Source organism: Brienomyrus brachyistius, chromosome 4 (assembly GCF_023856365.1).
Source record: "Brienomyrus brachyistius isolate T26 chromosome 4, BBRACH_0.4, whole genome shotgun sequence".
NCBI classification, from domain to species: domain Eukaryota; kingdom Metazoa; phylum Chordata; class Actinopteri; order Osteoglossiformes; family Mormyridae; genus Brienomyrus; species Brienomyrus brachyistius.
This window is the reverse complement of record NC_064536.1, coordinates 5,957,989-5,970,870: the sequence shown is the minus strand read 5'-3', so window position 1 is coordinate 5,970,870 and position 12,882 is coordinate 5,957,989. Positions and strand designations below refer to the sequence as shown.

The 12,882-nt window shown below is 43.2% G+C and overlaps 1 protein-coding gene and 1 long non-coding RNA gene across 2 annotated transcripts; both read right to left on the bottom strand.

The window, feature by feature from the left end:
- Positions 1 to 5,379: 5,379 nt before the first annotated feature.
- LOC125740804 (aquaporin-4-like) lies at positions 5,380 to 10,306 on the bottom strand. The gene is made up of 5 exons (XM_049012457.1): positions 10,118 to 10,306; positions 9,221 to 9,626; positions 8,970 to 9,134; positions 8,145 to 8,225; positions 5,380 to 6,569 (listed from the first exon to the last, which is right to left on the bottom strand). Exons 1-5 carry the CDS (start codon positions 10,195 to 10,197, stop codon positions 6,318 to 6,320), a joined length of 984 nt encoding a protein of 327 aa, XP_048868414.1. The 5' UTR covers positions 10,198 to 10,306; the 3' UTR covers positions 5,380 to 6,317.
- Positions 10,307 to 10,603: 297 nt separating this feature from the next.
- Positions 10,604 to 11,704, bottom strand: LOC125740805 (uncharacterized). Its single transcript, XR_007397780.1, has 3 exons — positions 11,615 to 11,704; positions 10,901 to 11,196; positions 10,604 to 10,763 (listed from the first exon to the last, which is right to left on the bottom strand). It is a non-coding gene; the product is annotated as an uncharacterized LOC125740805 (long non-coding RNA).
- Between the last annotated feature and the right edge of the window lie 1,178 nt (positions 11,705 to 12,882).

Sequence of the window (12,882 nt, the reverse complement as noted above, 5' to 3'; positions counted from 1 at the left end):
TGTTTGTGCTACGCGCAAAGGAGCTTGTTTAGCGCTTAACCCAGAGATGAGTCCTTACTCTCCCGAGTTATGATGTGTGTTTTTCCATTAGCTGTACAATACGTTTATACATTCAATGAGTACTGAGTAATTTTGCCAGAGGTTTTGTAATTCTGTTTAAATTATTAAATGCACCTTTTTGGAATAATACAACATTTGCTGAAATGGATCATTTATCTTTTCCATGCATTACGGTATTGGTTCAATTTATATAAGTATGCAATGCAAATTTCCGTACCGTTTCCAAAGTATCTCTCGAAAATTACGCAAATATTATTCCGTGTCCAGGGTATTGTGTATCCTGTGCTTCCTGCGACCTTGCAGCTATATGGAGTTATAGAAGATGGATAGATGCATAAATAGGCCTAGATGCAGTGCGGTCAGCCCGTTAGCTGACATATGTGACCGCTATCTTTTGGGTGGCAGTGTCTAAGCAACGCGGATTACTTTGTCAACTGAGGGTGCCGGTGGTGAAGCCTGTCTTGGGTACTGCATAGGTTTATGCAGGTACTAACAGAATTGGTATAATAGGCCTATCGCTTCCTGATCACAACACCAAGAAACCTGCATTCGGAACGAAAATTATAAATATTTTCGGGTTTATAGAAATAAATGTGACAGTGATTAATTGTCATTGTTGACACACCACAGCACACAACAATATAATGTGTCATTTCCTTTGGACACATATATGACATAGCAGTGAGCAGCTATTTCAGCATGCAGGAAGCAGTGTGTGTGGGTGGGGTGGGTTGGGTTGGGTACCTCTGTAGTGCCTAGCTGGTTGGGGATTCGAACCAGCAACCTTTTTAGCAGGTGATACACTAACAACTCATTAGCATCTGATGCTTTAGTAGCTTTGTGTCAGTCTGAACTACGTTATCAGTTTGTTACGACGTCACAATGATGCAGTGCGGCGATTCTCAACCCATGGGTCGCGACCCAAATTTAGATTGCGGCAAGTTCTGAAATTGTCGCGAGGCAGAGTTAGAAATGTAAGCATTTTAAAACCAGCCAGCTGCTACACTGAAACAGATCAGATTTCTCAGCCCCAATCCTAGAATTAACCTACATAAGTGGGCCTTGGGACTGCAGACCCTTAGTGCCAAACTAATGAGCACTAAACCAATCCAAGAAGCCAAACCACAGATGTTTAATTTAAAATTCACTGGCACGTCCAATCAGATTTGTGCGATAGGCATTGATTGGTGTTAATTGCAGAGTGGACTGCATGTTTGATCATAGTGGTAATTTAAACCTACACTTGATATAAGGTCGCGACTCAGCTAGCATGGTAAAGATTTTTGTAAAGCATTTTACAGACTATATGTTCAAAAATGGGATTTGCTGTTGTACACGTGAGAATATATATAAGGAGAATTGCTCCAGCAAAACATCAAACCGGACAAATGTGAAGCCTGTGGCTAAACCACTTTGCAAAAAATAATGTAAAGGGAGGGGCAAGTGTAATTTTCTTGCACCACAATAAGAAAATAGCTTCATAGATGTCAATGCAAAATTTGGATTAATCAAAAGCCAAGAGATACCGAAAAAAATGGATTTTCTTCAGACTTTCTCCTATATATTCCTATGTATATAGACACACACATATATGCCACACAGGATTGTAATTATATCTTTGTGGGGACTCTCCATTCATTTCTATAGGGAAAACTCTAATCCCAACATGGCAACCTGAATCCCAACCCAACCCTAACCCTAACCAAACAGAGCATGAGACATTTTTACAACCCAAATTCTGGAAAAGCTGGGACGTTCTTTAAACTTGAATAAAATGAAAACAAAAAGGCTTTCGAATGACATGAGCCAATGTTTTATTCACAGCATAACATAGATCACATAACAGATATTTAGATTGAGAAATTTTATGCACAAAATGAGCTGATTTCAAATTTATCGCTTGTTACAGGTCTCAGAATAGTTGGTACAAGGGCACGTTTATCATGGTGTAGCGTCTCCTCTTCTTTTCAAAACAGTTTGAAGAGGTCTAAGCATTGAGGTTATCAGTTTCTGGAGTTTTGGTGTTGGAATTTGGCCCCATTCTTTCCTGATATGGGTTTCCAGCTGCTGAAGAGTTTGTGGCCATCTTTGATGTTTTCTTTTTTTTGACAACATACACCAGATTTTCTCTGTAGGACTGCAGGCAGGCCAATTCAGCGGCCGGACTCTTCCCCGACTAAGCCGTGCTGTTTTAATAGCTGCAGTATGTGGAGGGGAGCATATGTTGCTCTACAACCTTTTTAGCATTCATAGTTCCTTCCAAAACATGCAAGCTACCCAGATCGTGTGCATTTATGCATCCCCATACCATCAGAGATGGAAGGTCTCCCTCCTCTTTAGCCCGGAGGACACTTCGTCCTTGATTACCAACAAGAATGTCACATTTGGACTCGTCTGACCATAGAACACTTTCCCACCTTGAAACAGTCCATTTCAAATGAGTCTTGGCCCACAGGACACGACGGCGCTTCTGGACCATGTTCAGATATGGCTTCCTTTTTGCATGATAGAGCTTTAGCTGGCATCTACAGATGGCACGGCGGATTGTGTTTACCGACTGTGCTTTCTGGAAGTATTCCTGGGCCCATTTAGTAATGGCGTTGACACAATCATGCCGATGAGTGATGCAGAGTCGTCTGAGGGCCCGAAGACCACGGGCATCCAATACAGGTCTTCGGCCTTGTCCCCTACGCACAGAGATATCTCCAGTTTCTCTGAATCTTTTGATGTCATGCACTGTAGATGATGAGTTTTGCAAAGCCTTTGCAATTTGACGCTGAGGAACATTGTTTTGTAAAGTATTCCGCAATCTTTTTATGCACTCTTGCACAGATTGGAGAGCCTCTGCCCATCTTCACTTCTGGGAGACTCTGCCTCTTTAAGACATCCCTTTTATAGCCAATCATGTTGCGTCGTGATATCCGTCCATCCGTCCATCCATCCATTTTCCAAACCACTTATCCTACTGGGTTGCGGGGGGTCCGGAGCCTATCCCAGAAGCAGTGGGCACGAGGCAGGGAACAACCCAGGATGGGGGGGGCAGCCCATCGCAGGGCACACTCACACACCATTCACTCTCACATGCATTCCTACGGTCACCTAGTATCCGGAGGAAACCCCACGACGACATGGGGAGAACATGCAAACTCCACACACATGTGACCCAGGTGGTGTGAGGTGTGAGGCAACAGTGCTAACCACTGCACCACCATGCCCCATCATGATATCAATTAACTTAATTATTTGCTAGATGTTCTCCCAGCTAAATGTTTTTAAACTTTCTTGTTTTTTCAGCCATTTGTCAGCCAGCTTTTTTGGGACTTGTAGCAGGCATCAAATTTGAAATGAGCTCATTTAGTGGATAAAGATGTACAATTTCCCAGTTTGAACATTGTTATGTTATCTATGTTCTGTTGTGAATAAAATATTGGCTCATGTCATTTGAAAGTCTTTCAGTTTTCATTTTATTCAAATTTAAAGAACGTCCCAAGTTTTTTGATTGCAGTGACAAAAAATGGTCCCCACAACTTAAAAATATCAGGTTTTTATTACATTGTGGGGAACATTTGATCCCCGCAATGTAATATAAACATAATAACACACACATACACACACTGTACAAAAGTCTTAGGGAATTAAAGTAAATGATGTTTAAATGATTTTCCTGGGGGTGTAAAACTATATCATGCCTGTCAAAGTGTGTTAGCTTAGCCACTCAAAAACGTCTCCTAAAGCAAGTAGCAACCATTCAATGCACCAAATGATTTTTTGACTCGACCACTAACATACTATGTCCCGGTAATCTATACCTCATTGAGTTATTTAGCTAATTAACTTAATTAACTAAGTGAGCTGGTGGTTAAATTAATAAATACATGGAATGGCTGGGGTGCCCCTGAGGAGAGGTTTGGGAACTGAAGCGGTGTTCATCTAGCCATCCAACAACATATCATTAATGTTTTGGGCAACAGATGAAGTTGCTGTTAGTTTAATCATGTTACTGTTAATTTGCATATGATCTAATGCTGAATTGTGTGTTTTTCTGACCAAATATACACTTACTCCACAGATGAATCCTCCTCTCCTCGGTTGTCATCTGACTGTCATTCATTGCCTTCTCTGTTCCCAGTTTTTGCATTATTCTGTATAAATTATGTAGCGATGTACTACAACACGCCAATGTTGTGATTTTGCCTTGGGGCTACTCTGTTGTGAAAGGCGCTATATAAAAATAAATTTAATTTAATAAATAGTTTTGAACATCTTCTTTGATTGCATATGACTTTTGCACTGTACATATGAATTGAACATACAATTGAATAATAAAAGTAAAAAAAAAGACGATTAAGCGCATGGCAAAGAGCCTTTATGGAATTGCCAGAAGGTGGCACTGTTGTCTAGGTTTTCTAATCCCTCTAACTATCTATAAAAGATGTGGCACGTAGTAAAAAAAATAACTCAATATATTAGTGCAGGGTACGAACAGCACATATAATTAAATGATATTATGGCGGTCCCTGTTAAGCGTATTGGCATTCAACGCTTGAGAGGGGTAACAGCAAAGACAAATGTGGAATTATGGTGTCAAATATGTAACGTTGTATGAGGTGGACTTACATAATGGATGGAGTAGTTCTGAAAACGACTGGTGTAGAATTAAGCTACTTCTTTGTGTAAAAGGCCCATTTCTGGGAGGCCGGGTATGTTTTTTTAGGTTAGAATGAGCTCTTGGTGGATCTATCACCACTTCGGACTAAGAAAATATAAAGTAACATCTGGTTGGGAAACAGAGAGGTAAGCGGCAGAATGGCTGTGTAGTGTCCCCCATGCTACGGTGTTAAAACGAAAGGACAAACGAAACCATTCCATAAGATCACTATTGGGCACTAAGGCCATCTATCATTACGCTCAGGGCTGGACTGGCCATCTGGCATACCAGGCATTTTCCCAGTTGGCCGATGGGTATGTGAGTCAGCGAAATTTATTGCGGACCTGTGAGGGACCCCAAAGTCCAGAGCCGATTTTTAATCCCAGTCTAGTCCTGACTCTGCTCAAGCGCCTTGTGTGGGCTTCACCACTTCCACCAAATCTGGCCTTTTCCAAACCCAACTCAGTTACCAATAAAGGAAAAAAAGACCTTTGTCGCTTCAGGCTGAAGACCCTGTACTCTAAGCATAATCCCTTCTAGAAGCATACCCCCCCCCCCCCCCCCCATTTGACATTGTGTACCGAACAACAAAAAAAAAAAACATTCCCCCTAAAAGACAATGTGTCTCATCATGTTCAGCATGTTTTTAATCCATTTCAACAACAGATGTGTTTATTATAATTGTTATTTTTATTGTTGCGGATGACTTTGAAAGCCAGGCGATACAGAAAATGCACCATCATAAAACGACAAAGCAGACATAGGTCAAATATTTACCTACCACTTTGCTTTTCAGACTATAAAAAAGATCCTCCTCCAGAAGTCTATGTTAAACCACTCTCTTTATCAGCTACCCATGTCCGTGGCGCAGGGGATGTTAATTTGGCCAGAGGTGTTGTGTGTGTACCCTGCTCTGGAATGGGAATCGGCTGACAGGTCGGAGGCTGACGCTTCTCTCATGGGCACCTGACATTTGTTAGCCCGAAATGTTAACGGGCACCACAAGGGGGCTTGTTTTGGTCCTCCGGTCCAGTAGGGGGCGCTGGAAGGAAAGGTGAGCATGAGCATAAAGGAGTCCCCTCCAGAGGGGCGAGTTCAAGCGAGCGAGAGCATTCCTACATACTGCAATTACAGTGCGGCAGCAAGAATTACAGGCACGCATTTCAATGCAGACCCTTTGAGAAATAGTTTAAGGAAATGGTGTGATGGGATTCAGCGATACAGTGGGTTATGTGACAGAACAAAGACAGATGATGTTGAAGAGACGGCCCTGAAAATGGAGTCTGCCAGAGAGCACCTGCCATTCTCGTGCCAGCGGTGTCACTCTGGCTACACGCTGTGACCTTAGCATCACCCCCTACGCTGATCTGAACTCAGACGCTACCAGTGATCAGTTTTGGCTGCACATCTGAAAGGGGGCATGTACTGATATGAAGCTCTGGTTTCTGAGACAGCGTTCATGGTGAGCCAGGCCAGGCCAGACCGGACCAGGCCCTGCGTCAAAGAAAGGACCAGGGTGTTTCCCTGGCCGAAGGCACAGTAATCCTCTGTGAGAGCAGGCCTGGATGGTCGACTACAGGCTGGTCTCCATTCCCAGGATTCCCTCTAGTCATGCCGGTGACATTCCGGCCTTTTCTGCCTTCTCCACGTCCAGCGTGCTGTGAGAACCCGGACTGATGGCCAGCTCATCTGGATCGCTCCGGCGGCGGCAGCCCTCCACCTCTCTGTACTTCATGGGGGGGCCGGAGCTTTTGGCGAAAACATCCCCGAAGCAGGTCTTCAGCTCTGGGTCAGGGCAGTACAGATATTCGTACATGGCACCCGCTGTGATCCCACCAAGAATGGGACCCAACCAGTAGATCTGAAAAACAGAGACCACACGAGGTCAGGAGAGGTGGATCCTACCCTCGTCTGATACCTTGACCCAGGGGTAGGTTTGTCGTTTTGGAGGCCCCACTCAAAAGGTTACTTCATGCCCCCCCAAGCCCACTCTAGTGCAGTATGTGTTTGTGGCCAATAAGCCAAACTTGAACTTCAAAAGCCCCACGAAAATATGTAGTTTGAGTGGCGGTAAAAACCACCAGTCTTGGCAATCAGCCAGCCTGTCTGTACCCATTTAGTACCATCGTCCTCCATCCTTTCCTGTAGATGATTTATTGTTTGTACAATCACAGACAAAACATTACATAACACTATAACATCATCACACAAAATACTGTTCCTAATTTCAGGAGTAGTAGTAGAGCTATACTAAAAAGACACAAGAGCCCCTGGTCTAAAAGCATGAGACACCCAGGTCTACTTCCTCTTACTATGCCGCTAGCGCCCCCTAATGAAAGCCTACTTAATTACAGGAGCATTAATTGAAACCAATCCAAGGGACGGAAGCCGCCTCATGATCCGGAAGGATGAACTGTCTGCTGGTCATGCCGATTCACGCAAATTTTAACGTGTCTGCGTTCCGATGTCGAAAATGTGGAATATGGGGAAGCTGAACAGCCTTATTAATTAAATTAACCATAGCAAATATGTGTTTGACATCGGGCTTTGGACTGTTCATCTGGATCAAAGACACCGTTAGAGTTTCAGATAAACACGTTATGTCTCCCATGCAGGGTTATTATCGGCAACGAAAACTAAAACAGAACATCTTAATAAAATGACATTAAAAAAAGACACTAAAATGAACATTTAAGATTACAACTAAACGAAAACCATAAATATCGCTTCTGAAACTAACTGAAATAAAATAGAACAACAAACATCAAATAATTCCCATTATCGTTTTTAGTGCTATTTAGCTAAAGTAATGATTTGTTTATCTTTCTTCCTTGATGGAAATCATTTGAGGGAACATACTCCAGTATATTGCCAATTAGACGCCCATTAATGACACACGGCACATGCTTTGCCCATTTTGAGGATATTAGTACCTAATGTGCCCTCTGCGTTTGTGTAGGATTCTCTAAAGCTTAGACACTTAAACTACCTCTACAATGTTCAGTGTATCCTTAGAAATTCAATTAGTAAAACTTAAACAAAATATTATAAAACTAAACAGAAATACATTTCTTAAATAAAAACGAATAAAACAACACCGAAAACAAACTAAAACTAAACTGAATTTTGAAATGAAAACTGAATATAAAAATTCAAACTCCGGCTCCCAGGCCCATTGAAAGACGGCGACAGAGTAGGGTTGACTTGATTGAACCTTCCAATCCTGGATGTCCAGCTGGTACGACCCCATGACTTCTGGGTCCTCCATGAATGGTAACCTTCACAGCCTTGATTGCGGCAGTACGCGCTCGACCCGTCAGATGAGCGAATTTCCAAACAAACCAGCACGCATTTCCTCCCAGCGCCACTGCCTCTCAAACTCTCTCTCTTCCCCCCCCCCCTCCGCACGGTTCAGAACCCCATTTCCTTTCCTTACCCAGTGGTCAGCCCAGCTGCACATCACCACTGCTGGTCCAAAGGACCGGGCTGGGTTCATACTGGCTCCAGTATAGGGGATCTGTAACACAAGACAGCAAGTGACAAGTGACATTGGTATCATAGTCACTGAGCTCTTTCTGGTACGTTGCTGGGCAGAGCAGCAAATTGCAGAGCATCACAGGATAGCAGGTAGTTAGCATTAGCACGGCAAATATTTCCTGTGATATTTATAATGCCTGACTTTTGTTTTATCGCTTTATCTCCACTTTCGTATCCAAATACAGACCCTGTTCCGTCCTCTCATGCTTTTAGGTTAGACTGTTCGCTCACACTAAACCTGAAACGGTTAAAAATAATCCCGTGGTGAGTTTTAAACTATCCCTCAAGTTTTAATAGACAATCAGGAGCAATTATTTGCGTTTACAGTGCTTTCAAACTCTGAGGTGCTAGGCAGCAGATAATCGTAACTGTTTAAAGATATATTGTTATCTAAACTTAAAATGGAGTCTGCTGTACCATGAGTCTTGGGTTACACTAATCAGGTACCAACTCGCCTGGGGAACACGTGACCTCCCATAAGGATGGTTGCCATGGTTGCTCCACCATGCTGTCGTCCACGGAAACCACAGGTCAATGAGGTACCCTTACAATGGGCTTTAAAAGAAATATATATCTACTATCTTGTATTAGAATCCCTGCAGATTATTCCTTCTGGATTATATTATTATTCCTATGTAAAAGTCTTTTTCCATTTCAAGAAGATTAAAAAAAAGCTGATTTATGCCACAAAAGTAACATGGAAAGTCAGTGGATTGGAACATACTGCAAAGAGATGTCCTATAGCGACGGCCAGACCAATGGCAAGAGCGGCAGACCCCTTGAGATCGGAGCGTCTGGGGTCGCAGGTCGCGAACACGGTGAAGACCAGCTCAAAGGTGATCAGCATCTCCACCACAAGGGCATGGCCGACAGAGATCTTGGGGTTCACCTGTGGAGCAGAGAAGGTCTTGGTCGGGACCCATGGGTTATGTTCTCCGCAGTTTATTTTCACTGCTAAAGGTGAGGGCGACATACCGACGTCACGCCCATGCCCCCTCGGACAGAGCTGGGCGTCACCATGTACAGGATCCCGGCCCCAGTGATGGCACCCAGACACTGGCTGAGCACGTAGAAGACGCCCTTGGCCAGGCTCAGTTTCTTAGTGCAGACCATGGCTGCGGTCACGGCGGGGTTGATGTGGCCGCCGCTGATGTGGCCAAAGCACTGGGCCAAGGTGGCGATGGTCAGGCCGAAGCAGAGCGAGATGAGCACCAGATCTGGGGGCAGCGGCTTCTCCGCCTCCAGGCTCCAGTTTATCGTAGAGCCCAGGCCGAGAAGGACAAAGATGAGAGTAGCCAAGAACTCCCCAGAGACGGCTCTCCAGAATTCCTTGGTCCAAATCCCCTTAAAGGCTACCATAATGCTCTCAAATTTACACCTCCTGGCAGAAAAAGAGTTTTGTTGTTGTTGTTGCGCTCAAAACTCATGTCTCTGTTAATGAATGATGTAAACTGTATGACTATAAATGCACTTATGCATATAGAATCATCCTGTAATATTGCCTGTTTTCCCCCTTTTATTATTTTGGCTTCTCGACCCTAAATACATCTGAGTGTGAAATACCCTCAAGTTTCAAATACACCGATATATTATACAGCGAAACCCATACGAATCCAGGTATGTGTATCTAGAAAAATATCTGGAAGCGCCATCGCATTATTTACCAAGAAATTTTTAACAAGAATTTAAATAGCATTGTGATGACTGTAAACTGCAAACCGACAACTCACTACCGAATCCTACCGTTTAGGAAATCCCCATCACTTCTGCTAAACTCTCATTTCCCATCAAAGGTAGTCGCGAGGTTTTAAAAATAACCACGCGCAGAAACTTAATTTAATAATAAAATGCCATTCTTAAGCTTGTACTTACTGGCAGATTTCGCACCACGGACACCTAAAGAGGTTAGATATCTGGGAGTCTGCCGGCTGTCTGTCGGCTGGAGATGCCATGCACTGTATTTCTCAGTCATCGTCACCGGGAGCCTTAATATAGGGTTATTAGAAACCGGGCAACTTCTGCACTAAACCATCCACGGCCGGTTTGTCCCGCCCTTTAGGATCTCGCTGCACCTGATGATCGCATCTGACCTGGAGGAAGGAGGAGAGGCAAACAAACAGCCTGAATGCGAAGCGTAGACGCGGCAGCGGCGCAGAGGCTGCGCCAGCGCCCCGCAACCTGAGCCCCTTAACTGTCATTCATATCGGGTTCGTGAGATCCCCGTGATATGCTGCGTATACAGTAATCTTATTTTGCCCTTCTTTTGGCTCTGATGTTTAACTTTGGTTATATCCACTGAAGCAAAAAAGGAAGGAGTGCGGGAAAAAGAGGACAAAAAGAGAAAACAACTACCGAATGATTTTAGAGGTTTTAATTATTTATTGAAATTGGTAACATTTAGGTAAATTATGGAAAAGTCAGGAGACTTTGAAGGGCGTCACGTATTGCAGAGGATGCCGGGGCTTGTCTTCGGGGATGTCTTTCTCAGAACACTACAGGAGACTCCGGTTACAGGGACCTTTGCAGTGCAGCGCAATAAATAAAAATAAATACACAACAATGAAAACCACGCCAACAGAGTCTTTCATAACGATACATGAAAGCAGCAATAGGCATTTAATTCTGTCATACTCCAAAGGATGGACTGGCCATTACCGTCTGGACCATGCATCAGCTCCATTGCTGCTCCACAACGGCCAAATGCAATTGGCATTATTTCGTTCAGCTGGAGGTGGTGGTTAGGTTGGTCTGGATAATCTTGTTTAAGACGCTGCTTTAGTGTTTCAGAAGACATATCGATGGCCGGGGGGATTAAGGGGGAGTTAAATCTGCCGTGCACAGGAACTGAAGACGTTCAGTGCTGGTACCGCCTTCTGCGAGCCGCTAATAACCGCAGCTGTTCGTGTGGTCGTGCAACTCTTCCATGGGCAAAAATGAAATCTGTTAAAGGACTGAATAACAAAGTAAATTAATGAAGTTAAATATGAACAGTTAATGAGGAAAAAACTGGTAAAACAAATTTAATTTCGCAATATAATTTAATCGTATTCAGCAAGTTATAAAAAATTCAACGTAAATGCCAGAGTTTTTAATCATTTACATTACTTTCATAAGTTCCTTATCGCCGCTATGAAGATAAGGAAAGACACATTTTAATAAATATGAAGCGATTTACAGGCGAAGGCATACTGTAAAGGGATGACATTGACGCCTGAGTTTACGCACTCTCTGTATGTCTTTCTCTGTATATAGTGAATTCCCGAAATGAACTTATGTATAATATGATGGTGCGTAGGCTGCTGTTCAGCTTGAGCACACACACACACACCAAAGTCACCTAAGTGAAAAACAACTCAGAAGATTTGACACCTGACGCATTTGACAAGTGCTAGCTGGATTCCATCTAGTGCATACAGACTGGAGGAAAGCGAAGGCCGTTACAAAAGTGCAAGATCTTATACACTGAGCAACTAAAATACGGCCGTATGATGACAATGGAACACTATCAACAACAAAATAAAATCAGCTTCTGGCGCCAACTACTGGTACCCGCCGGAATGTGCTTCACCTTTACGTAAATAACGCCGGTTGACGGATCATATGACGCTGAACGTATTTCAGCACCTTCTTTCATCTGCTGAAAAATTCAGGGATCTGAAATTTCTCCCGCATTCTTACCGTCTTTAGTCATATTTTATCATTGTAAAAAATCTTTTCTAAGCTCGGGTTGTTGCATAACACCACTGCATATACAATTTAGAATCTCTTTAAATCACAGTGAGAAATAGTGGGTGGTATTAGGTATGTTTGCTTTATTTTATTCATTTATTTATTTATTTTTTCTTTTTGCTTCCAGCGATTTTTCCTTCTTGCCAAATTGTGTAACACACACTTCTGGGTGCTGTCAGCTTTAAGCTCAGTGGCTGGATTCAGTCCAACTTTTAGAACAAAATATTCTCCTGGTTGCCACGGTCACTGCATCACCTACTGGCAAGCGAGGAGCGAAAACTCTTATTCCAGGATGTGCATTTTGCATTCGGTTACTTTTACCTACCTCTTTCCAAACTGAAGTTAATTAGTCACGAGCCAAGCAGAATGCGCCAGTGATCATTTAGCAGAAATGTACGTGTTTAATGTGGATTCCTTATTTTGTCAGCGTTCTTTATTATTTTATTATTTTTTATTAGACTTAACCCTTCCATTAAAAAAGCATCACCACAATACAGGAATTATTGACAAGATGTAGCTCCTGTGTATTTCAGAAACATGATTGGCCATTTTCAGTCATGTGATTAGCCACGCCCCTCTCGATGTGAACTTTCCTATGTTGCACATGGTTGGGTTTTCCACGTCACTGTGGGGGAGGCAGGTCAGTCAGTGTGCATAGTCTTTTTGACATGATTCTCAATAGTAGCCTCTATATAATAAGCGGCGGCATAAAAGGTTGATTCTGATTGAAAGCAATGAAGGAAATATGGCCATCTTCATCTGTCTTGGCTTATTGAGCTGAAGCCTCCTCTCATTTCCGGTCTTCTGATTGCCCGATCAGGTCGTAAAGCACCGAAACATCGCCCCAAGCAGCAAGCATCATAATCCCATCCACCCACGAATACTAACTGTCTGGTGGTCTCATCACT

What these genes read in the sequence shown, in the direction of transcription:
- LOC125740804 (XM_049012457.1), bottom strand. Translation starts at nt 10,197, where the DNA reads ATGGCATCTCCAGCCGACAGACAGCCGGCAGACTCCCAGATATCTAAC. An exon ending in GGGGCATGGGCGTGACGTCG is followed by an intron (nt 9,135 to 9,220) that starts GTATGTCGCCCT and finishes TCTGCTCCACAG; the next exon opens with GTGAACCCCAAGATCTCTGT. An exon ending in GCAGCTGGGCTGACCACTGG is followed by an intron (nt 6,570 to 8,144) that starts GTAAGGAAAGGA and finishes TCTGTTTTTCAG; the next exon opens with ATCTACTGGTTGGGTCCCAT.